Source organism: Leucopleurus acutus (assembly GCF_964270905.1).
Source record: "Leucopleurus acutus genome assembly, chromosome: 2".
NCBI classification, from domain to species: domain Eukaryota; kingdom Metazoa; phylum Chordata; class Mammalia; order Artiodactyla; family Delphinidae; genus Leucopleurus; species Leucopleurus acutus.
This window is the reverse complement of record NC_139143.1, coordinates 25,863,619-25,890,591: the sequence shown is the minus strand read 5'-3', so window position 1 is coordinate 25,890,591 and position 26,973 is coordinate 25,863,619. Positions and strand designations below refer to the sequence as shown.

Below are 26,973 nucleotides of genomic sequence, written 5' to 3'. Positions count from 1 at the left end.
CTGACACACGGAAGGGACTTTACAAATGAAGAACGAACGCATACACGAACGAAGGTGTGGTTTCACACGCTGTGAGAAGCAGATGGAACGCTTTTACAAAGCAGCAATGATCAGGATGATGTCAGGCTCTCTCGAGCCTCTGCCCCAAGCCAAGACACGGTAGCCCTTACTTCAGCCCCTCCCCGGGACTCACCTGTACGGCTCCATGGTCCGAATGCCGTAGAACAACGCCTCCTCCAGCAGCCCGAGGTTGATGCAGGCGTCCATGGCACAGTCGAGCACCTTCAGCTGGTAGATGTTGATATCAGGAAGCCGCTCTGCGTTGCTGCTCAGGGTCGTCTGGCACATGGCCAGAACCTGTTCCCACTCTGTTATTAACCTTAGTTAAGGATTCACTGTCTGCATCAGGGAAAAACAAAAGTACAATGAGATTCTGAAAAGGCTGAAGAGCTCCCAGGCACAGGAGGGAAGGAAGCGCCCATTATTTTGCACAGATGGGCTGCCTGAAAACACACTTGAGAAACAAAAACATGTGAGTGGCGTCTCAGAGAAGGAAATTCTGTTTACATCAACAAACCATCTTCCAACCAAGCCTGTGCTTTGAGGGCTTAGATTTCCAGAGAACCATTCTTCCTTCCTATTCCTACACGGATTCTCTTTAAACCTAGCCATGAAATAAATGCAGCTGTTTATTAAATGAGCTAAAGACTAAGTTAGTTCAGTTTAAAATTGTTTACTCTGTTAGTTTCTGTTTCAAAAATGATCTGAAATGAAAGAAGCTTTAGAGAGGCTCCTTTTAAAAGAGGAGGAGCTCATTTTTGCTTCTGTGTCATTTGAACCTTGGGCGTATAAGAAACCAAAAACACAACCCCAGGCACACACTAGGGGAAACAACTTAAAGAAATCCATTGCCAGTGGATCTCAAATTTAAGGTTTTTGATTATAAAACAAAAGTGATTCCAGTCTATGCTTAATCAAATAAAGGTATTCTTATTTAAAACCCCCAAAGTAAAAGATAAATATTAAGAACATGTGGCTTATGTACATAAATTGCAGGCAGGGGGAAAGGATGCTTTGAAAAGGGGGGGAGAAGACCCGATATTCACTTCGGAGCCACAATGACTTCTCGATTAACCGGAAGTCCATAACTTACTCTCATGGAGCCCAGTGCGACCTTACTTTTTAAAACTGACAAGGTAGTCAGAGCACTGAGGACGTGGTGCACGCAGCACGCCTCGAGTCCTTCAGGTGAACTCCCTCAGAAGCACAGCTGCAGGTGGAGAGAAGGCAGGCCCCAGGGACCTGACACAGTTTCTTCCCTTTGATGCTGTGTTAGGCAAGGCCGAGGCTTAGGAGGATGCTGGGCTGGGGCTGCCTGGCCCCGGCTCCTCTCTCACCTTCAACCTGTGTAGCTCCGAATTCATCTGCTTCCATAGGCTGGAATTCCACAGGGCGCAAGGTTTGCCGATTTACAGAAATGGCATAGCGTTGGACCGCAGATAAAGCTGGATTTAAATCTAAGCTAGTTCTGTCACTGGTCAGATTTGAGGTTCTGAGGACGTCACCTGTGCTTTGAAGTAGGCCAGAAATAAAAATGCCTAATGTCGCTGTAAGAATTAAATAAGATACCGTAGGTAAAGTTTTTAAAAACGCTTCACGTCTTCTCTCCTGAGCCAGGCAGAATTGTGTACCTGGGACACAGTGGGAGAACATTTAGTGTCTTGCACAAGATCATACTGCACAAATATCAGTGCCTTCCACCTCCTTTTACTGTGTCATGACCTCCGAGCGTGACCAGCTTAAGGAAGACGGTTCAGTGGAGTAAGGCTGGTGGCATTTCCCCGCCATACACCCACACCCTGCCCAACTCTCACACAGCCCAGGGCTCTCCGCCCCGCCTCCAACTCAAAGCCTCTTCCTCAGGTCCTAACACAGCATCCCCCGTCCTGGACAGATGGCCCACCTGTCCTTTGCCCTCCCTCCGGCAAAATCTACCTTTTCCACAGTTCAGACTCGCAGGGCACTGCTTTCCAACACATCAGTGAACACTTTTGATAAACCAATCAAGCCACTTGCGTGAGTGGGGGCTCCTATTTTAAGTAACCCTCGCAGGAAATATATTTTTCTCTCAGCGGGGGCCTCTGGTGGCATGATACCTTACCCCACAGGCCCGACTTCCTGGTTAGAACTACAGGCCCCCTAACACATGGCTGAGGGCCTTTCTGTACATAACACTCTGTAATTTTAGGACAAGTCCTGTCTCTGAGGAGTTGCCTCTGGTCTCGGAAGAGGCACATTTATTGAAGAAAAGTGACTTGATGACTTTGTGTGGTATCCACCTGACGTGCATGTTTAAAGTTTGCGGCATGTGGCCCCCAGAGGCTGGGGGAAGCAGAATCTTAGGCAACGCACTGGTTTCGTAACAGACTGTCAGGCTAGCCTCTGTGGCTTTTCATCCTAGGATTAGATATTTGACGGATCGTCAGGAGGAATGCCTGTCTCTTACACAATGCCAGACATTTCCGTGGCAAGACTTTGACTCTATTTTAACATCATGTTGCATGACCTCCATAATTATTTGCCTGTTCATTTACATATGCTCCAACTCATTTTAAAGAGGTTTGAGGTGACAAGGCTTAGAAGTAAAAACCAGATGCAGCCGCTGACAGGAATACATCTACCTTCTTCCCCAGCAAGCTGGGAGGGACCACATGACAACTTCCCTTCGAAACACTGTCAGCAGTCACCTGGCAAACAAGGCAAACCTTTCCTGTAAAACACATCAGTGAGCAAAAAAATGGAATAATTTTAACTAAGAGGCTTTTCTCCCAAGCTAATGCTGACCTGTATTTGCATTTTCTGGGTGTTTGCCACAAGTCACTCTGCTCCAGTGAGGGGAGCAGGGAAGACAGCCCACCCGAAGAGAACAGACTATGGATGACAGAACAGGCACCTTTCTGCAGACTTTTCCATGACCATAAGACGACTGGGGGAAAAGAGAAAGGGGAACACAGTGAATCCACTTGGGAGTTAATCAACTCCTTGAGACTCAGAGGCTGAAAGACCACGGGCTCTTACAATCCTCCAGGGCTTACGGTCCTCCTGAGGTCCCCTCACTATTTACGCCAAGAAAATGTATTGTGAAGCAACTCCCATTGCCATTGCAGTCATGGTTGACTACAGTCATTAAATTATAAGGATTCCAAGTTCTACTTTTTAGAGATGTAGGTTACGGGAGGAAGGGAATCCAGAAATTTGCTACCTTGTACATATAAAGAGAGTACCACTTACTGTCCCACTAATCCTGCCTATAAATTTGGATTATCATCTAATGGTGGAGAGGAATTCATGCTGACCTTACCATGTCTTCCTTAGCCATTACTGAAATTGTTGGCTGGGGTCAGGGATGCAACCTGTGACCACGGAACAGAATGAAGCTCTCTGGCTCGTGGAGAGGTCAAACCCTGGACATGGATTCATTAATACTAGGCTCCAACCAGTAAGGAAGCAATCCTACAAAACAACTCAATGCACAGGTAAAAGGATACTCCAATGTGCCTTCAGTTCTTCGATTTTTTTCAGGGATTCTTGAACTTCCTTCCACACTTGTTCATCACCAGTTAGCATATCAGCATCCTGCTCAGGCCAAATGAAAAGAACAGAGGAAGACAAATTCCTCAATTAAAAAATGGGCAAAGGATCTGAATAGATATTTCTCCAGAGAAGATATACAGATGGCCAATAAACACATGAAAAGATGCTCAATATTATTGGCCGTCGGGGAAATGCAAATCAAAACCACAAGGAGATATCATTTCATAACTAGGATGGTTCTAATCAAAAAGATAATAACAAATGTTGGGAAGGTTGTGGAAAAACTGGAACCCTCATGCATTACTGGTAGGAATGTAAAATGGTGCAGCCACTTTGGAAAACAGTTTGGCAGTTATTCTAAAAGTTAAACAGAGTTACTATACAATAATTCCACTCCATAGATGGATATGCAATAAAAATGCAGATATATGTTCACATGAAAACTTGTGCATAAATGTTCACAGCAGCATTATTCATAATAGCAAATAAAGTAGAAACAACCCAAATGTCCATCAACCAATGAATGGATAAACAAAATGTGGTATAGCCATACAATGGAATATTAGTTGACAATAAAAAGAAATGAAGTACTGGGCTTCCCTGGTGGCACAGTGGTTAAGAATCTGCCTGCCAACGCAGGGGACAAGGGTTCAAGCCCTGGTCTGGGAACTTCCCACATGCCACGGAGCAACGAAGCCCGTGCGCCACAACTACTGAGTCTGCGCTCTAGAGCCCGCAAGCCACAACTAGGGAAGCCCACATGCCTAGAGCCCGTGCTACGCAACAAGAGAAGCCAACGCAATGAGAAGCCCACACACCTCAATGAAGAGTAGCCCCCGCTCGCCGCAACTAGAGAAAGCACGCACACAGCAAGGAAGACCCAACGCAGCCAAAAATAAATAAATTAAATAAATTAAAAAAAAAAAGAAATGAAATACTAATACATGCTACAACATGGATGAACCTTAAAAAACATCATGCTTAGTGAAAGAAGCCAGTCATAAAGGACCATATATTGTATGATTCCACCCATATGAAATGCTCAGAATAGATAAATCCATAGAGACAGGAAAGTAGATTAGTAAATGGCTAGGGCAGGGGGTGGTGGGTAGGGAGAACGGGGGAGTGACTACTAATGAGTTTTATGGGGGTGATAAAAATTTTCTAAAATCAATCATGTTGGTGATTCCATAACTCTTTGAATACATGAAAAGCTATTGAATTGTACACTTTAACTGATTGAATTGTACCATATGTGAATTATATCTCAATAAAGCTTACATATATACATATATGTACGTATGTATTTATCAGGAAGGGGAACAGAGGCAAGAGAAAGAATCATTTGTCAGGAGACCCATGGATAACACTTTAAAAAAAATAATAAATTTATTTATTTATTTATTTTTGGCTGCATCAGGTCTTCACTGCTGCACGCGGGCTTTCTCTAGTTGCGGCCAGTGGGGGCTACTCTTCGTTGCGGGGCATGGGCTTCTCATTGCGGTGGCTTCTCCTGTTGCGGAGCACAGGCTCTAGGTGCACGAGCTTCAGTAGTTGTGGCACGCGGGCTCAGTAGTTGTGGCTCACGGGCTTAGTGACCCCGTGGCATGTGGGATCTTCCTGGACCAGGGCTCGAACCCGTGTCCTCTGCATCGGCAGGCGGATTCTTAACCACTGCGCCCCCAGGGAAGTCCCTACACTTCAATCAAATATTGAGTTATCAATCAAAATGAAGTTAGGTAGAAGATGAGCGTAACTACACCCACGTGAACCAATGCTGACTTCTGCAAAAACTAAAACAAAACAACTTAAAAAGCAATTCAAAATGAAGGTCGGAGTTACCATTTATTCATTGTCTGTCTTCCTACTGAGTCCTCTATTTTTCCTGTATGTCCACATTTCAAGAGCTCAGTAGCCACGTGTGGCTGTGGCTACCATATTGGGCAGCGCAGACAGAGAACAGTTCTATCATCACAGGAAGTTCTGCTGGATGGCACTGCGTTAAAGAGGCTAACCAAAGGGTAAGAAATTCTCATCAGACTCTACTCAAAACCAGGTGTTCCATATCCACTAGATTCTCAGGAGATGTCAGGGAGAAGAACCATTCTAGAAAGTGATATCAAATCACAGCCACTGTGGGGTGATGGTAAAGGTGAGGGAGGGAAGACTTTTTCAAACTATATGTATCTCCCTGGAGATTCTTACATGCCTACTAGGGGAGGTTTATAGAATGACCCCTGTGAGAACCACTGCCAGAGTAAGCCCTATGTTACTGGTGGGAAGATACATGTCACTCAAGTGTGCCAGGGCAGAAAAGAAGGAGGGCCACCAAGTACCACAGAAAAGAGATCTCAAGAACGGGAGAGGCAGTGGGTGTGTGTAGGAGGAAATGTGTGCATTTGTGTGAGTGTGTCTGTGTGACAGGGCTTTATGAGTCTCTGTGTACACGTGTTGTACATATGTGTAATATAATAGGGTGGTTTTTAAAAAGACACCATAAGTGGACCCTACTTCTTCTAGGAAATTCCAAGTAAGAACCTAGTGTTTTGTGTGTATAAGAGGGAAATAAAAATCACTTGCGTTTAAAAGGTTAAACATCAATCTCCCTCCAAATACCTGCTCTAAGTCCATCTCCGTCTCCTGAAGCCACAGTCCCACCATATCACAAAAGCCTTTAGTAACTTCCTAGTGCCTCCCAGTTGAAGCCCCCATATTAAAACTTGACAACCATTCGACAGAGAAATTAAAACCTTTAAAGACAAGCAAAAGTTAAGAGAATTCAGCACCACCAAATCAGCTTTACAACAAATGCTAAAGGAACTTCTCCAGGCAGGAAACACAAGAGAAGGAAAAGTCCTACATAAACAAACCCAAAACAATTAAGAAAACAGTAACAGGAACATACATATTGATAATTACCTTCCATGTAAATGGATTAAATGCTCCAACCAAAAGAGACAGACTGGCTGAATGGATACAAAAACAAGACCCGTATATATGCTGTCTACAAGAGACCCACTTCAGACCTAGGAACACATACAGACTGAAAGTGAGGAGACGGAAAAAGATATTCCATGCAAATGGAAGCCAAAAGCAAACTGGAGCAGCAATTCTCATATCAAACAAAACAGACTTTAAAATAAAGACTATTACAAGAGACAAAGAAGGACACTACATAATGATCAAGGGATCAATCCAAGAAGAAGATATAACAATTGTAAATAGTTATGCACCCAACACAGGAGCACCTCAATACATAAGCCAGATGCTAAAAGCCATAAAAGGGGAAATCGACAGTAACACAATAACAGTAGGGAACGTTAACACCTCATGTTCACCAATGGAGAGATCATCCAAAATGAAAATAAATAAGGAAACACAAGCTTTAAATGACACATTAGACAAGATGGACTTAATTGATATTTATAGGACATTCCATCCAAAAAACAACAGAATACACTTTCTTCTCAAGTGCTCACGGAACAAGCTCCAGGACAGATCATATCTTGGGGCACAAACCAAGCCTTGGTAAATTTAAGAAAATTGAAATCATATCAAGCATCTTTTCCAACCACAATGCTATGAGACTAGATGTCAATTACCGGAAAAAAAAAACTGAAAAAAACACAAACACATGGAGGCTAAACAATACATTACTACATAACCAAAAGATCACAGAAGAAATTAAAGAGGAAATCAAAAAATACCTAGAAACAAAAGACAATGAAAACACGACGACCCAAAACCTATGGGATGCAGCAAAAACAGTTCTAAGAGGGAAGTTTATAGCAATACAATCCTACCTCAAGAAACAAGAAAAATCTCAAATAAACAACCTAACCTTACACCTAAAGTAACTAGAGAAAGAAGAAAAAATAACCCCAAAGTTAGCAGAAGGAAAGAAATCATAAAGATCAGATCAGAAATAAATGAAAAGGAAATGAAGGAAACAATAGCAAACATCACTAAAACTAAAAGCTGGTTCTTTGAGAAGATAAACAAAATTGATAAACCATTAGCCAGACTCATCACAAAAAAAAGGGAGAAAACTCAAATCAACAGAATTAGAAATGAAAAAGGAGAAGTAACCACTGACATGGCAGAAATACAAAGGATCATGAGAGATTACTACAAGCAACTCTATGCCAATAAAATGGACAACCTGGAAGAAATGGACAAATTCTCAGAAAAGCACAACCTTCCAAGACTGAACCAGGAAGAAATAGAAAATATAGACAGATCAATCACAAGCAATGAAATTGAAACTGTGATTAAAAATCTTCCGACAAACAAAGCCCAGGACCAGATGGCTTCACAGGCGAATTCAATCAAACATTTAGAGAAGAGCTAACACCTATCCTGCTCAAACTCTTCTAAAATATAGCAGAGGGAGGAACACTCCCAAACTCATTCTACGAGGCCACCATCACCCTGATACCAAAAACAGACATAGATGCCACAAAAAGAGAAAACTACAGCCAATAACACTGATGAACACAGATGCAAAAATCCTCAACAAAATACTAGCAAACAGAATCCAATGGCACATTAAAAGGATCATACACCATGATCAAGTGGGGTTTATCCCAGGAATGCAAGGATTCTTCAATATATGCAAATCAATCAATGTGATACACCATATTAACAAATTGAAGGAGAAAAACCATATGATCATCTCAATAGATGCAGAAAAAGCTTTTGACAAAATTCAACACCCATTTATGATAAAAACCCTCCAGAAGGCAGGCATAGAGGGAACGTACCTCAACATAATAAAGGCCATATATGACAAACCCACAGCCAACACTGTTCTCAATGGTGAAAAACTGAAACCATTTCTTCTAAGATCAGGAAGAAGACAAAGTTCCCCACTCGCGCCACTATTATTCAACATAGTTTTGGAAGTCCTAAGCATGGCAATAAGAGAAGAAAAAGAAATAAAATGAATCCAAATCGGAAAAGAAGTAAAACTGTCACTGCTTGCAGATGACATGACACTACACATAGAGAATCCTAAAGATGCTACCAGATGCTAGTCAATGAATTTGGTAAAGTAGCAGGATACAAAATTAATGCACAGAAATCTCTTGCATTCCTATACACTAACAATGAAAAATCTGAAAGAGAAATGAAGGAAACACTCCCATTTACCACTGCAACTAAAAGAATAAAATACCTAGGAATAAACCTACCTAAGGAGACAAAAGACCTGTGCACAGAAAACTATAAGACACTGAATAAAGAAATTAAAGATGATACAAACAGATGGAAAGATATACCATGTTCTTGGATTTCACAATCAACATTGTGTAAATTACTATACTACCCAAAGCAATCTACAGATTCAATGCAATCCCTGTCAAACTACCAATGGCATTTTTCACAGAACTAGAACAAAAACTTCCACAATTTGCATGGAAACGCAAAAGACCCCGAAGAGCCAAAGCAATCTTGAGAAAGAAAAACGGAGCTGGAGGAATTAGGCTCGCTGACTTCAGACTAAACTACAAAGCTACAGTAATGAAGACAGTACGGTACTGGCACGAAAACAGAAATATAGATCAAGGGAACAAGACAGAAAGCCCAGAGATAAACTCACGCACATATGGGCACCTTATCTTTGATAAAGGAGGCAAGAATATACAGTGGAGAAAAGACAGCCTCTTCAATAAGTGGTGCTGGGAAAACTGGACAGCTACATGTAAAAGAATGAAATTAGAACAATTCCTAACCATGTGCACAAAAATAAACTCCAAATGGATTAAAGACCTAAATGTAAGGCTAGACACTGTAAAACTCTTAGAGGAAGACATAGGGAGAACATTCTATGACATAAATCACAGCAAGATCCTTTTTGACCCACCTCCTAGAGTAATGAAAATAAAAACAAAAGTAAACAAATGGGACCTAATTAAACTTAAAAGCTTTTGCACAGCAAAGGAAACTATAAAGAAGAAGAAAAGACAATGGGAGAAAATATTTGCAAACGAAGCAACTGACAAAGGATTAATCTCCAAAATATACAAGCAGCTAATGCAGCTCAATATCAAAAAAACAAACGACCCAATCCAAAAATGGGCAGAAGCCCTAAACAGATATTTCTTCAAAGAAGATATACACAGATTGCTAAGAAACACATAAAAGGATGCTCAACATCACTAATCATCAGAGAAATGAAAATCAAAATTACAATGAGGTATCACCTCACACCAGTCAGAATGGCCATCCTCAAAAAATCTACAAACAATAAATGCTGGAGAGGCTGTGGAGAAAAGGGAACCCTCTTGCACTGTTCTGGGAATGTAAATTGATACAGCCACCATGGAGAACAGTATGCAGGTTCCTTAAGAAACTAAAAATAGAACTACCATATGACCCAGCAATCCCACTACTGGGCATACACCCTGAGAAAACCATAATTCAAAAAGAGACGTGTACCACAATGTTCAATGCAGCACTACTTACAATAGCCAGGACACAGAAGCAACCTAAGTGTCCATCGACAGATGAATGGATAAAGAAGGTGTGGCACATATATACAATGGAATATTACTCAGCCATAAAAAGAAATGAAACTGAGTTATTTGTAGTAAGGTGGACGGACCTAGAGTCTGTCATATAGAGTGAAGTCAGAAAAAGAAAAACAAATACCGTATGCTAACACACATATATGGAATCTAAAAAAAAAAAAAAAAGGTTCTGATGAACCTAGGGGCTGGACAGGAATAAAGATGCAGATGTAGAGAATGGATTTGAGGTCATGGGGAGGGGGAAGGGTAAGCTGGGATGAAGTGAGAGAGTGGCACTGACATATATACACTACCAAACGTAAAATAGATAGTGGGAAGCAGCCGCATAGCACAGGGAGATCAGCTCGGTGCTTTGTGACCACCTAGAGGGGTGGGACAGGGAGGGTGGGAGGGAGACGCAAGAGGGAGGGGATATGGGGATGTACGTATACTTATAGCTGATTCACTTTGTTATACAGCAGAAACTAACACACCATTGTAAAGCAATGATACTCCAAAAAAGATGTAAAAAAAAAAATCTTGACAACCATGGCCATTCTTGATTAAATTTTTGTTTTATATTTCACTACTGGCAGCTCAAACCTTTGGCTCTAGGCAAAATATCTCACTTGTTAGACTCTATGGTAGGCAGACACATGCAGCCCCAGAGATGTCCACGTCCTGATCCCCAGAACCTGTGAATATGTTAGCATACATGGCAAAGGCGAATTAAGTTGACAGTGGCATTCAGACTGTTGGTGAGCTGACCTTAAAATTAAGAGACTGCGGCTTCCCTGGTGGCGCAGCGGTTGAGAGTCCGCCTGCCGATGCAGGGGACGTGGGTTCGTGCCCCGGTCCGGGAAGATCCCACGTGCCACGGAGCGGCTGGGCCCGTGAGCCATGGCCGCTGGGCCTGCGCGTCTGGAACCTATGCTCCGCAGCGGGAGAGGCCACAACAGTGAGAGGCCCGCGTACCGCAAAAAAAAAAAAAAAAAAAAAAAAAAAAATAAGAGACTGTCCTGGACTACGTACGTGGGCCCAGTGGAATCACAAGGTTCCTTAAAAGTGGAAGGAGGCAGAAGAGAAGGTCAGAGCAATGTGATGTGAGGAGGACTTAACCTGCCTTTGCTGGCCTCGAAGACAGAGGAAGGGACCCACAGAGGAAAGAGTATAGGCAGCCTGCCGAAGCTGGAGAAGGCAGGGAAACGGATTCTCTCCTGGAGCCTCCAGAAAGAACATAGCCCTGGCAAGACTTTGATTTTAGCCCAGCGAGGCCTGTGTGAGGCTTCTGACCTCCAGCACTGTAGATAATAAGTGTGTGTTAAGTCACTAATTTTATGACAACTGTTACGGCTGCCATAGGAAACTAATACAGTCCCTAACGTGCTTCTGCGCTTCTGGCCACTGGGACTTGGTACATGACCCTCCTGGTACCTGAAGTTAATTAATTCCATCACTCATCTATTCAATTAAAATTTACTGGGTGCCAACTGGGCATTGTTCTAGGCACTGAGGATAGAGCAGTGAAGACATCAGACAGTCACAGCGTTTACGCTGAAGAGGGAGAAGGAGAATGGGTTGACAGAAAACACACACACAGACACAGACACACACACACACACACAAATTATATTTGTCAGAGGGAAAAACAAATAAACAGGGAAGAGCGATGGGGAGTACTAGTCCCAGGGAGTTTAGCGCGATCGGGGAAGCCATAGCTGAGAAGATGACTTAGAGGTGAAGGGGTGAAGGAGCAGAGGTAAGAGTTCTAGGAAGAGGGAACAGCAAGTCTTGAGGTGCAGAGGCAGGAACAGGCCTGCATGTTCCAGGAACAGCAAGGAGGCTGGTGTGGATAGAGGTCCGGGGCTGTCGTCTGAGCGCCATGTCATATTGTCCCCATTTCAACAGTAATATAGGTCTCATTCTTCTTTGATCCTACCTCTCCCAGATACCTACCACAGAACCATGTATGTAACAAAAGCTCAGTTAAGTGTCTGTAGAATGGATTTGGAAGAAGAAACTGACATTTATTTGATCATGATGTGGATGACCCGTGTATGTATCTCAATGATTCCTCACAACATCCTTGTAGGGCATCAATGCCTACCATTAACAAATGAGGCACAAGACGGTCTTAAAGCTTAAGTAACGGTTACAAATGTCCTTCTGCCCCTAACTGCCAGGGGTAAGATTCAAATTCAAGTCTGTCTGGCTCTGGAGCCCGTGCTCTTTCTACTGTCTTCGTGTTGAATTTGAATTTGTCTTTCTCCTAGGCTTGCTTGAAAGGTGAAACTCATGTTCGTGAGACAGTTAAGTTCAACACATACTCAACTCATGGCCCCTATGATCTTCCTAGTCTTAGCACTTGGAAAACGACAATAAAATCCTCCGACGTGGAACCCACAGTGGAACTTGCATTCTTCCACCAAGCGGAGTGAGACCATGGCCCAAGGCAGAGCAATTTCATATGGGAATTATATTCACAAGGAAATCCCCACCATTATCTAATTAGCTGTTTTTGGGGTTGAGCCTAAGGCTTTATTTACTTAACAGAAGAGCAGGCAAGCTTTGAAATTGTTTCCAAACATTCAGAAACAATAGCTCTTGGGAGCACTTTATACTGGAGCTAGACAAAGCTACATTCACTCACAGCTAGCCACCCACGCCAGGAGTGTTTCACCAAGGCGATAGTCTCCACTCGCAGGTTCCCAGCGCACCTTACCTCGCTGCCATGTCCTGACCCTCCCGTCCCATTCTGTCATCTCTTCTGTAACTGTCCCTATAATGGGGTCTACCTCCCCTCTTCCCACACCAACCAGGTAAGGGGAGACCATTCACAGGGTGTGTGTGTGTGTGTGTGTGTGTGTGTGTGTGTGTGTGCGTGTGTGTGTAATATATATACACAAACAGAGAAACTACTTAGGGAAGCATAAATTAAATCTTCTAATTTTTCAATTTGCAAATATAAGAGTAAATGAGTGTGCTCTTTTTCACAGTCCCTGACGTATGAAATTAGTAAATTTATTTCATTTTTTCTTATCCAAACGTATCCAAGATGCTTGCTATCATTTAGGGAAAGAATTGCTTTTTGAACTTCAGCTTTACTACGTAAAAGGAGCTTGAATAGGTGAGTCCTGAAATTTGTTTTCAGTAGGGGGAGAACATTATATATATAAAATAAAATGTACTATTGCTGAGTTTTCTACAAACGATCAAAATAATTTGGACTCTAAGCAGAAGGGTTCCTGAGAAGGTTCACTCTGCTGGGAAATGATGAAGAGAATGAGGAACCAACAACAGCACCTCTGTCCTGAGCTCTGTGTGTCCCTGGCAAGGCCTCCTTTGTCTGTCCTCAGCTTCCCCACTGGTAAAATGAGAAGGTGGTCTCATGGCCACTTGAGCCTGGAGCAGTGCACAGCTAGTTCGGCTCTACTTCTGGTGATCACTCCCTCGCACAGCTCCAGTAGAGTCCTTAAAAAGTGTGGCTTCATTTTAAACAACAAACACATGGAAGTAGCTCATCTAAGGCAGGACTGTGCAAGCTGTTCTCAGAATCTTGGCAGGAAGGAGTCTCCCTTCTCCCTTCGACCACTCAAGCTCCTCTACCTGTCCCACCCCCCTGTGGCCAGGTGCAAACTGCCCACAACTGCAGTCATTGCTCTTGACACTTGATTCCTTCTCATTCGCCCCCTTTCTTTCCTCTCGCAGCCCCCCGCCCTGCCTGAGTCTGACCCATCCCCAGCTCCATCTTACTGCCAATACACCTATTCTTCCAAGTGCAATCCTTTCCCTCTGGATTCTGTCAGGACTAGGATTGCAGTTTCCTGCTCTTTTCTTGGATCTCTATTTCCAGTCATTTCTCCCGCTTCCTTCCCATTTGTCCCTTTTGGACACAGTGTTGAATGTTCTCGATCAGGAAATGTTGTCTATCCGCCCTCCTGAGCCACCATAGCCACTCTGCAAACCTCTCTCTTAGCACCAAGCTGTCCTTAATGATCTACTGTTTCCTCAACTAGCTCAGAACTCCTTGAGGGACCACCTTAATCAGAACTATTCCCAGTGCCATCATGGTAAGTTATTCAGTAAATGTTTGGGGACAGAGTAGGTGAACGTAGGCAGAGGAGTGATCTTCTACAATCCATAGGTAACAGTACTGTAAGAATAAAATACCTTAATTCCACAACAACAAAGACAATCTCAGCCAAGGAAACAGAAGATTGTTCTCTTCACTCCATACTCCTGTCTTGTTTCTAATATTACTATATCATGATTATGTTGGAAAATGATGTGTTCTCAATGTAACTGTTGGTATTTACCAAATGCTCAGATACTGGTCTAGAACCTAAAGGTGACTGCTACCCACAGCATAAGAAATCCCACGCAAGCTCAGGACCCGTGCTGTGGGACAGCAGCATCAAGGCTGCCTGGGAGGGAGCTCTGTTCACTCCCCTGGCTTCTATCTCCAACATCATCCTGAGCTTCCTGCCACACACCTGGCAGAGGTCCCTGCCCCCAACTACCCGTGGATGGATCAGTGAGGCCATCTAAGTTCCCCCATACATGGCTGCTAAATAAATACTCTAACTTTATTCCCTTAAGAGTAAAAAATAGGTACCAGATGATATGAGATACTCCACTACGTCAAAGGGTGTCCGTCCACACAATTACATTCAATTGGTCAAATGCTTCTTCTAGGTTTCAAAGTAGAAGCATCCCTGCCAGGTGCCAGTGGTTATTGTTAGAATTAGAAATCTGAGTTTCTTCAATAGGGCAAGGTTGGAATCCAGCAAGACTGGTTGACCACATCCTTGGGAAAGTGACCAGTGGCTCTGTCAGGCTCAAACATCAGATGCAGCCATCCAGATCTACTTTGCATCTGGAACACTTAAACAGATGTGTTCACTTGGCTCACGAGTGTTTGATGTTGAAACTCTTGCACTGGGTTAATTTCAGATGGTTCACATTAAGAGGAAAAGGAGAAAGGCAATCTGCTTTCCAGTACTTCCTGTTACCCAATCCTCATGCAAACTCTAATTAGATTGGATTGGAGAGAGATGAGTACAGGCTAGGAAATAAAATTACTGAACACATAAACTTCTCCAGTAATTCAATAATTCTAGTGTCTTAAAAGGAGGTTTTTTTGTGTTTTGTTTCGTTCTGTTTCTAAAGCAAAATGAGGTTCAAATATAGTGTCTGCACTTCAGAGAGAGATGGGGAAGTCCTGAAATTCAAAATTATGAGGCAAACGAAGTACAATTTGCAGTGCTTTTGACCGAGGTACTCTAGTTCATGGATAATACACCGGGAACTAACAGATTAATATACAACATCATTGAAACCTTGTGATTCACAGGAAACATCTCTGCTGGGACCAATTTCCACCTCCTCTGGAAAAAACTGAAAACATTTCAGATTGAACTTGAGGGGGAAAGCGGCTCTTCCACAAAGTGGAAAAAACAGTGGTTAAAAATAGAGCATTCACTATTATATCAACCACAAACCAATCAAGGGGCATTATGGACAGGGAAGAAGAATGTTCTCTCAAGGAAGCAGGTACAACTTGCAGAATGTTCTACTTGGCAATTAAGCAACGGTACACAATAATTAGAACTTAGTGAAAGGAACACTGGATTTGGTCCTAAAGTGAATCTCTGCTCCATAGCCGTGTGATCTTGGCCAGATAATTAACCTCCCTGAAGCTAAGATTTTCAGCAGTAATAATTCTGCATAGATGCACTTTCTAACCCATTACCTTTGCACCCTCTAGAAGCACTAATGTCATGAACGGCATAGTGGTCCGAGTTTTCAATAACCATCCTAGAGGGCAGGGGTCTGACTGGAGTCTGCTTTGTTTGGTGGGAGGGAGAAAAACAGGCTCATCCTAATATTAGGAAGAGGAGCAAATTACAACGTAATCAAGAACCACTCGGCCATGCCCTGCATCTCTGCATATTTCATTCCCCCTGCCTGGAAGGCTCTTCCTCAACCGAGTCATCCAGACAAACTTCTCTCGCGCACGAAAACCCTCCAGTCTTCACAGGCACGATCTGTCGCGTACCTTCCACTGGGCTCCGTGATAACTGTAGCAATGGGTCACACTGATGCAGATGGATGCCATCCAGATGCAGACGGAGGGCAATCACCTTGCAAAGGTTCTTCCTTTCACCTACTTCATAAAATGGTGAAATCTCAATGCCTGCGAGTGATGTGCACAGTCTACAGCAGGGCTCAAAACTGGTCTCCAAGAGCTCGAAGGAAGCTCCAACCTCCTGCCCCCTCGCAGCCCCCGAGCTGGCTGACCCCAGACTAGATGTCTTCTTCTCAGCCTGGCAAGCCTTCTCCAGACAGCCATCCTGTCACTGCCTTGGATCCGGGGAGGAGCATTTGGGCAACTCGCAGCACTAAAGCCCAGTCCAAACAAGTGCTGATGCTGTGGCGGGGGTGGTTCACGAAACCACCTGGGCCCCCAGCGGTGCTGTTTCTCTTCACCACCATTGAACTTTCTGTTCCCACTGCAGCTGTCAGCATTTGTCAATGCCCATCGAACTTGACTCCTCAGGACTCTACTGCAACTACAGATTGCCACAAGGCCATACACTGGAACCAACTGCGGGGTCAAGGTTAAATGTCCAGGAACACAGAATTGCCAGCAGGAAGGGGAATGCCCCTTCAGGGATTCTAGGAAAGTGACCAAAGCCTTGAGTGTGACTGAGAACCATCAAAGGCCTTTCCCAGCTACGACCTCAACACCTCCCCTTCCTCTGTGCTGGGTATTCCCAAAGCAGTGACTAAAACTCCTTCTTCGAGAATGAAGCTCATTTGCTTATATGAAATCAGGTCCATGTAGAGGAAATAAAAAGCAGTTGGCATCCACACACTCGGCGGAGTTTGAAAGACTATCCGTGTCCGTGGTGTTTGCTGGAAATCTGCCTTTAGTACAACAGTGTGTGGGTCAGCGTGACCGGCTGATATGCAAAGGCAGGTGAAGATTAAACGAAGACGCTGAGGCAGCAGACACTTCCCACCACCCTCCTTCACGAGAAAGACATGTTCCTGAGAATACAGAATGGGCTTATACGCAGCAGAAGGCTACTGGCTCTGTTTGCAGAAGCACATTTAAGGAGAATTTGTCGCAACTTCCAGCAGAGTCCTGCGGATCTTGTTGTGTAAACACCACAAGGTGGAAGGTTTGAGACTAGGAAAAATGCAAATATTTTACAGGAAAAATTGTTCTAATGGCAACCCTCATTAAGGCAAAGTATACCCCCAAATTTCAGGGCAGGTTTTGTTTTAATGGAGATGCAAACCACAGCCCTCATCTCCTCCTGCCTCTCACGCGTCCACTTCATCGTTCCTTCTTTGAGAACAGCTGCTTTCACTTTCCTCTGCAAACACAGAGGAAAGTGCTTGGAACCGCAGCAGAACAGTTTCAAGTTAGGTATAAGGGGCAGTGTTCTGAGTGCGACGGTTAGCATGACCTGGATGTCGTTCCTGCAGAGACATTTATAAATAGGATGAACAACAGCAGGATGTGGGTTCTCTGCTTGTGGCATATGGGAGTGTGTGACAGGCAGCACCGTGAAATGGAAATAAGGAGGCTGGAGCCCCAAGCCCAGCTCTGCTGCTGGCCTGCTGTGCGCCCTGTAGGCTAACAATGCCTCCTGGCTCAGCTATCCCAGGTGAGAACCTGATTAAGGTTACCATGGAGATGGAAACGAATCCTTCCACTCCATTAGTCACCTGTGTATATAGTGTCTGCTGTGCGCGAAGAGAGACCTGAAATTCTGATGGGAGAGACTCTGGAATCTGTGGTTGTGCAACAGACTGCAAACACCTTCATTCTATTTTAAGCTGATTTTTCTCATGTATAAAATACACCAGTCAGAGCAGAGAGAGTAGGCAGAGGACTGAACAAAGACTAGACCCAGCCCAGTCCTGCACTCTGCCAACCAAAGAACTTGACAATGATTATTTAATCCACACATCTCCTCGAATGCTTGCATGTATAATGACTAGAGTGGGCAACTTTCCAAACTCACACGAGAATATGGTATTTGCTTATCTGCTAAAGCAAGCACATCGGATTATTTAATCTGTGGTCTCAAACTGAGGGACTACTAGTTTAGTTGGGGTCCACACTAACGATTTCAGATAATGAGTCCTGGACAGAAGTCTAGACGTGCTTTTTTTAGGAGGTAATCGTAAGCGTAACCAAAGGAAATTACTTAATGTGACATCAGAATCTGTCCCTTAACACCAGCGAAGGCCATTTCTGTAGCTTCCCCTACCTTTTCATAGCTGGCTTGCACCAGCCCTTCACCAGTTCTTACCAATACCTTGTAAGGAAGCACTGGAATCCACAGACCATGTGCCAGATGGGCAAAAAGTTCAAAAGAAATATGCCCCGGTTTGAGGGAAGAATTATCTCTAATATCTCAGTCATATTTTCAAATAGAAAGCGCTCAGGGTTGCATTGGTCTCTCAGAGGAGAAACACCGATGCTACTCCAGTTATTCTAAAACAATTCTGTCATCTGTGAATTAATCCACACAGAGCTCTGTTCCCGGAAGCTGGCGGGAGCAGGGGGGAAGGGTCATTCCAGAGGGCATCACTCATAAGCTGAGGGTCTGGCAGGGAGACCACTCCTTCTAAGGTCTGGGAGAGGAGGTGACCAAATTCCATGGTTCAGCTCTTTTTTTGGCCCCACCTCGTACCCATGAGAGACCCTGCACAAAGTCACCAGGACTCAGATGCTCTTCCTGGCAACTGTGCAGGCCGTGGAAGTGAAGTCCTGGCCGAGGGCTCGGTGAGCGTTCCCTGGCGCCCCACCAACAGAAAGCACACGTCTGCATTTTATATTCCAGGAAACTCCAGTCTGGCCCTCAGCCAGGGGACCTTTTTATAATGTCAAAGATAAAAGCACTGGCTATGTTTGGTGCCCTGCCTCCACCTCCATTCTCTTGTAACCCTGTCAGAAACCAAGCAGGCATTACTGTTAACAGAGCCTTCCAGACCAAAGTCTGATGGAGCTTCATAAACATTACCAGATGATGATCAGAGATGTCCCCACTTCACAGGAAGAGAAAGAGGTACAGGAAGGGGCAAGTGATTTCACAGAGGGCCTGCTGGAAATCCTGGGGAGAACTGGAGACACACACTCAAGTGTGTACTCAGAATCTTCCTGCTCCTAAAGAATACTCACTGAGCCATGGGCATCTTTCATGGGGGCCTGGCATGTTGTCAACGTCAAATCTCAAATCTGCCCCCAAATAGTGTAGGTATAATCTGTACACTGATGTCTCACAAGGTCCCCACCAAATTTCTGGTGTCCAAAATGTCATTTTGGGTGTACAAGATGGCCTAATTCTCTCTTTTCATACCCCTTGCCCCAGGGAATGCAATGATGCCAGCCACAGAGGATTTATAAAATCATTACCTCTTAATCAGTTTTCATTTTCTTTGTGAGTCATACTCTGTGGGTCAAAGTATACAGCTCCAGCTGTTTTCCTTTAACATTTCTGTTTTATTATTTGCTTAACTTCCCAGATTACTTGAAAGTAAGATTCTAATATTAGTCAATGCTCATCATCAATTAGAATATGCATGGAATTCTTTTCTGGAAGTAGACAAATATGAAAATCCTGCTTGCTCTGCACAAGTGTAGACAGAACTTCACTCAGAGAGCTTCACACATGAGAGAACCTGATTTTCATCACCAACGGGAGCTGAACTCTTTGGGATATGCCTATTTTACATCTATCAGAGGCTTAGCTCACTCTAGGAGGCTACAGAGCGCTGACTTCCTGACACATCCTACCAATAACGCACAAACAGCAGATGCACCAGGAATGTGCTTTAAGGGATACCAAGGTCTCTGACTTTGTTCCAAACTCACACCTATTGTTCCTCCAGCTTTGGTTCTCTTCCCTGCTGTCAGGGTCTGATGCAGTGGGTATATTTTTAGAATCACTTGAAGAACTTTTTAAAATACAGAGGTCCAGGTCTCCTCTGGGCAAATGATAGCAGAATCCCTCAGGGGCGGGCAGGTGTCTGCATTTTTTATAAGTTCCCCAGGTTATTCCACCACACAGTCAGGACCAAGGACCACACCTGGTCTTTGCTGCCTCAGTCATTGGCTCTAATCTCTTCGATCCTACTTGTCACTTTTCTTGCAAGACTTGCTGCAAGCGTTTAATGGTTTAGGCTTATTTTCCTGGTCTACTCAATCAACAGTTACATCTCCCATGCTCTCTGCTTCTGCACAGATAAGTTTGTTTAGAATAGACACAAAAAGTGACCAAGTCCAGGGCACTATGATTGTCTTTTTTAAAAATAAATTTATTTATTTATTTGTTTATTTTTGGCTGCATTGGGTCTTCATTGCTGCCTGCAGGCTTTCTCTAGTTGTGGCGAGCGAGGGCTACGCTTTGTTGCAGTCCGCGGGCTTCTCATCGCGGTGGCTTCTCTTATTGCAGAGCATGAGCTCTAGGCACACAGGCTTCAGTACTTGTGGCAGGCGGGCTTCAGTGGTTGTGGCACATGGGCTCAGTAGTTGTGGCTTGCGGGCTGTAGAGTGCAGGCTCAGTAGTTGTGGCGCACGGGCTTAGTTGCTCCGCGGCATGTGGAATCTTCCCGGACCGGGGCACGAACCTGTGTCCCCTGCATCGGCAGGCGGACTCTCAACCACTACGCCACCAGGGAAGCCCCACTCCCATTTTTAATGCATTTTTGTTTTGTTTTGTTTTGTAACAAAGCAGCCATAGTCTTGATGAGTCGTCATTAAACTATTGGGAAACTACGAGCTTGTAAAATTCTTGACGGTCATTTAAGTTCCCGTTTGCTTTATCCAGCTCTACTCACACAATGGCGCCAGTTCACCTTCCAGAACAAAATCTGAGAGCATGATGCTAAAATAGGCGTTAAGCATTTCCCAACAGGAAACAGGACTAGAGGACCAACCTCACAGAGTCGGTATCAGGACTAAATGAAATATAACGTGTGTAAAGTGCTCAGCACAGTAACCGCTACACACACACACACACACACACACACACACACACACACAAGCTGTATCATGACAGAAGGTCAGACAAGAGCACACAACCCCCAGACAGTTTGAGAGAGGAGCAGTCACCCATGAGAAGACAGTGAGGAAGGTAATGCTGAATGACTGCGGCTTTAAGAAAAGGTTCCAGGCTCTGTGAACAGAAAGCAAGCACGAAGGCGATTCGCTGCTTGGGGTACAAAGTGGTACAAAGTTAACAGACGACAGAAAAAACAGGGCTGCATGATTCTGATTTTTCTCCCTTTCCTTTCTCCCAAAAGAAATTATTCGCAAACAGGACAGAGTAGAACAAGGTATTTCAGGAAAGTTCACATGTTTAATTCTAGACGAACTATATCCCAGGGTAATCAAAGAACTTTGCAGAGATAGTCATCAAAGTATTATTATTCCTCTGAGGAATGAGAGAAAGGGAGTGGTAGCGGAAGCCCAAAGTGGTGGCAAATAACGGTTCCAAGAAAACATAAAAGTTTGCATAATGAAGCCTCCTCCAATCAGATAACTCAGTGTCTTTCTCTGGCTAAGGCTTACTGCGACTTAAAAAGATAAAGTGCTGTCCACTAGAGGACACCAGCAGGGGAGCAGCGAAAACAAGTCCAGCAGTCTGCACTCATCTTCTCATAGTGACTGTGCAAGTACACAGGGTGAATATTACTAACACCGCATATTTCTACCTCAACAAGTATTTAACAAAGTCTTTCACGATATTCTGTGGGCAAGATAATAAAAATCGGAGACCTACTCTACAGCATACTGCCCATCACTGACAATACTGTATTGTAGACTTAAAAATTTGCTAAGAGGGTAGATCTTACGTTAAGTGTTCTTATCACAAAAAATTAATATTAATAAAGACAGTAGAAAGAAACTTTTGGAGGTGATGGACATGTTTCTAGCATAGATTGTGGTGACAGTTTCATGGGTGCGTACTTATCTCCAAATTCATCAAGTTGTATACGTTAACTATGTACAGCTTTTTGGATGTCAGTCGTATTTCAATAAAGTGGTTTTTAGAAAAAGGTAATGAAACCTGGTTAGGATGAGAATGCATGTATATCTGCATGCAACCAGATTCCTGTCTCGGTGACCAACCAACCATGTCTTAGGATTAACTGATGTTAACTTTGAACCACTCCTTGGTAGGAATTATTTTCCTTATTTTACAGATGAGGCTGAATTTCAGAGAGCTAGCTAGCTACGGTTCAAAAAATAATAACATTTATTGAGGTTTATTGAACTAGTTACTTGAAGTGCTTTATCTCATTAAATCATTTTGACAAGGTATAAGGTAAAAACCACTCAATCCCTAATTTATAGGTAAGACTGCAGCTGAGAAAGATGAAGTACCATCCTTAAGTTCAAGGAGCTAGAAAGTGGTGGACACGGACTTGAGCTCCTGCTTGTATAACTGACGGCCTGAATGCTCTCTGCTAAGCTACGCCGCCTCCAATACTCAGGCGGGTGATGTAAGGAAGCTATTTACTCTCCGCTGCTCCACGAGGCAGAACTAGGACACTGATGTAAGTTTAAAATGGCAGGCTTGAGTTCATGAGGTTAACTAACAATCACAGGTGCCAGAGAGAGGAAGGATCTACCCAAAGACATTGAATGTGCTGAGATCTCCACCAGAACTGCTCACATCGAGCCGGACACCCACCAGCAGGAATATCGCAGAGGAGGTGCCTGCCCTGGTTGGGTGGGACCTCTAAGGTCCCGTCCAATCCTGGGCTTATGGGTCCCTATGAAATAACACTCTTATACTTTATTAATTGTCAAAACACCGATATCCAACAGGATAATGTGAATAATATTTATGCTCCTGGTCAGACTAGAAAAATCACATATCTAGGCACACACCACCCTGGGTTACTTTCAAAGTCTGGTTTCACGCACGCTGGAAATGTGTGCTTTCTTGGAGGAAAGCGTGCCAGGGGCACGAACTGCACGTGAGAGGGGGTCTTCCAAGAAGGTCACCGGAGCTAGGCACCCCGTCTTTCTGGGTGGTTTACGTGCAGGTTTGTAAGCCTTGGTGTCGGGAACTGGGATAGGTCATGTTCAAAGCTAGAAACTGTTGGAGGAAGAAGGGCAAGCACATTCCCTCCTGACAACCCATCATTTAAACTATTAGGAATGAGCAAAAGTTTTATGTTTACGTTGTTTTCCGAGCAAAAGTCATTTCAAAGCTTCCAGTAACGTAGTTACTTGGCATATCCTGTAGCGCTTAACTCAACAGTAGGCAAATAGCTGTCCTTGTTGACTTATTCATTCATGCAACGCACATTTGTTAAGAGCTATAATAATTACGGAAGCAGCGTGTTGGGCATTGAGGACACCACAGAAAACAAGACCGATACGGTCCTTCTTACTTTCTTAACAAGTGAGCAAACAAGCAAATACAAATAATAATAATACGTAATGACTGTTTGCACTACAATGGAGATGAAGAGGGATCAGGAAATAACAAGGAAAGAGGCACCTGCTTTTCACAGGGCAGTCGAGGATGACTTCCTGAGGAGGGGAGGCTGAGCTGAGAGCTGAAGAGGGATAAAGAGCCAGCCAGGAAGCCACGTGCGAGGACCCCAGGGCAGGAAAGAGCTTGGCAAGTTCCAGCCAGGAGACGGGGCTGGGATGGGAAAGGTGAGCAGCGGCAGGCCACACAGGGGTCTTGCCAGTGTCGCCCCGTCTCCCCTTTCAGCGCGTGGGGAGTGGCTGAGGTCCCTCCTGAAAACGTCCTTCTGGCTTCCGTGTGAAAGCTAACTTCTGGAGCAGCGGGGTAGAAAGAGGCAGCCCACTCAGCGCACCCCTGCAGTGAAGCAGTCCAGGTAGGAGAGGATGGTGCTGAAGAAATCCCTGGAGAATCAGAGCTGTGAAGGAAAGAAGTGACAACGGACTGGTGTGGTCACGAGGTCTGGACTTGCCTCACTCTGGCGTGCTGGCCAGCAAACACAGCTGCTGCTAAACCTTCCGCAGGTTTGCAACCAAAGTCCCTGTTGGCTTCTGTATTCCCAACTCTCTTAGTCATCAGACCCTTATCTCATCTGAAAGAGAGCCAACGGGCTCTCTATAGCTTGGAGTTATTACAAGAAGCCAAAAGTGAATTGATAATCTCGGATGACTGCTCTAAACCTACTTTTAACCATCGGTGGAGGAGGGGGGAGGTAGCGATGCAAAAGAGAACAAAGTTTGGGAAATCTGCAACAAGGCCTCTCAGTCAACAGTTTAATGACTTCAAGTGAATAAATAAATAAACGTACTAGAGCACCCTGGGGCCCCAGTTCTTATTCAGATACACATCTGTTCGGCAATAGAATGAGGAAGTTAATTACTTTTCTATGACATGTATGTATTTTGTGAGACATCGCACTGTACCAGTTAATAATGGTCTACCTTCTGTTGACACAAAATGTTTAAATTAATAAAAATCTAAATGCTACATCTCATAGCAAAGCATACTTAATTGAAAGGCTGGATGGCAAGAGTAGTAATTTTTTTGGGTAAAAATTACTGGGATGAGCTTATGGTAGCATGAAAAGCTCAATCAATAGAGGGACTTATGTAGGCAAAGTGTTTCCAAGCAGCTATACTTTATAGAAAGGGTAGGCTGGGCTTCTCTAATCGCTAACACAGTGGCACTGGGATTGTTACAGTAAGAAACTGAGGCTGATAGTCATTCATTGCCCACAATGGACAATACTAATGATTTTACACTTAAACCTGTCTGTTCAATCTTTAAGGTATGAAATGACAAATGCAGAAAGGGCATAAACAATCCCTTAAAGCTCTGCTATGAATATTGAAAATCCTTCTTCTCTTCACTGAGTACACCCTTGATACTTAGATACTAAACCAACGGCATTACGAAAACAGTTTATTTTTTCCAGACTATAGAATGGTATTAGATTAGCTCAGAAAAAATCCAGATAACATCTAAAGCAGGCTCCCAGCACTAAGACTGAGGGGCATACTCCAAATAAACTTGACAGGGATGTCTTGTTCAAACCCTGAAACCACCCAAAGAAAAGTCTGAAACCCAAGACACTGTAATAATCCTGTTATTTTCCACTTATTTGGGGGTAAAGAACAAAATGGTCTACCACCTTTCTTTCATGTTTAAACTCCCCTTCTCACTTCTCTCGTTGCCACTCTATCGTGCTTAAAGAAACAGAAAAAACAACAAACAAGGAAAAATATTGGGACTGAAGTCCAGAAGTAAACTTTATGTCCTGTGTGCCAATTTGTTTCCTTTTGAGTGTGATGCTGAAGGACCAGGGAGGAGAATAGCTTCCTTCTGACCACCCAGAATCTCTATCCCCAGAAACCAACAGGATATCACGACACACATGGTAAGAATATAGGCAAAACCCTAACAGGCTTCACCCTCTTCTCATTCTTGCCTATTTCTGGCCTGCTTCCCGGGAGCTTCAGTGAACAGGGTCTTCTCTTAGCCCTTCGAGTACATGGCGGTTACTCAGCAAATGCTTGCTGATCACGTGTCATGTGAATCAGCAGATAAAGGTGAAATGGCCCAAACCCAGAGTGGGTGATTTTAAAAAAAGTCTAATGTTCAGGGTGAAATTCCTTTTTTAGTGGTAGTATGTGTGATTTTTAAAATCCTCCCCCCGCCTCCCCCCATCTAACTTATCCAGGAACCTATTGGAATCAAAGGATTCCGGAACTTGAGGACTGGGAAGCTTCTTGGGAATTCAAGCGACAGACAGATGGGAAAGACTTTGTTCTTAGAAGATGCCCCACAGAGGAAATGCCACCATGTTTAAAAAAGAAAAAGAAGTTCAGAAGGTCAGTACATCTATTCCAAATACCTGCCGTTTAAGTCTATTTCCCCAGGCTTAGCGACAACTAAACACTGCAGGTCACCCTGCCTGGATGCAGTCCCCACCCCTTCCCCTGCAGGCTGGAGAGTCCTAGTTCCCTCATCTTTCCTTAGAGTCTTATTTTTCTACAGCGCTTCTCTGAGCACATGGGAGGTTCTCCTTGTCCTTTTTTTTTTTTTTTTTTTTTTTGCGGTACGCGGGCCTCTCACCGTTGTGGCCTCTCCCATTGCGGAGCACAGGCTCCGGACGCGCAGGCTCAGCGGCCATGGCTCATGGGCCCAGCCGCTCCGTGGCACGTGGGAGCTTCCTGGACCAGGGCATGAACCCGCGTCCCCTGCATCGGCAGGCGGACTCTCTACCACTGCGCCACCAGGGAAGCCCCTCCTTGTCCCTTTTTAAGTTACGGGGCCGCTGGACCTGGTGAACTGCAGCTTCAGGAAAAAGCTGCTCTGGGCCTTTTGTTGAGCTGAAAAGCAGTGCTATGGAGTCACAGGTTAGTCTGCGCAATTCTTACAATGACTCTAATTGACCTTATTTGTAGCAAGAAGCGGTTGTAAAAAGTAGATATTCACTGATATGATGTCAAACGCAGGGAATTTTTCTCATCTTCTGAGTCTGTGTGCTATTCCCACTGAGAAACTCTCCATGTTGAATGCGGCCTAATTGTTTAGAAATAATTAACATGCTTTTATTTCATTTGTAGAACACATAATTTATTAACTGGCTGCTACTTTATGTGTTTCAATTTAAGAGGCACAATAAATAAAGAAATTAGCATAAGAAGGCACTGAAAAAAATGCCAAGATTGACTAAATTCTGAAAAAAGCAAGATGATTCTAAATTAAGGATACGCAAATTTATCGCATAAAGGGATTTAATGACAAATGTGGAGATGACTGTTTTTATGGGCCCTTAGCTGCAGCTTTCAAATTTTAATTTCACAGACAGGAAAGCATTATCAATGCTTTAATAACTC

General features: G+C 43.9%; 1 protein-coding gene across 2 annotated transcripts in view; it reads right to left on the bottom strand.

Moving 5' to 3' along the window:
- Positions 1 to 26,973, bottom strand: part of SMYD3 (SET and MYND domain containing 3) — a 708,690-nt gene that overhangs the window by 102,750 nt on the left and 578,967 nt on the right. For both annotated transcript variants that reach the window (XM_082833475.1, XM_082833476.1), the window contains 2 exons: positions 3,549 to 3,636; positions 194 to 368 (listed from right to left, as the gene is read on the bottom strand). In XM_082833475.1, coding sequence (XP_082689601.1) covers positions 194 to 368; positions 3,549 to 3,636 — 263 coding nt within the window. The remainder of the gene's footprint in view (positions 1 to 193; positions 369 to 3,548; positions 3,637 to 26,973) is intronic.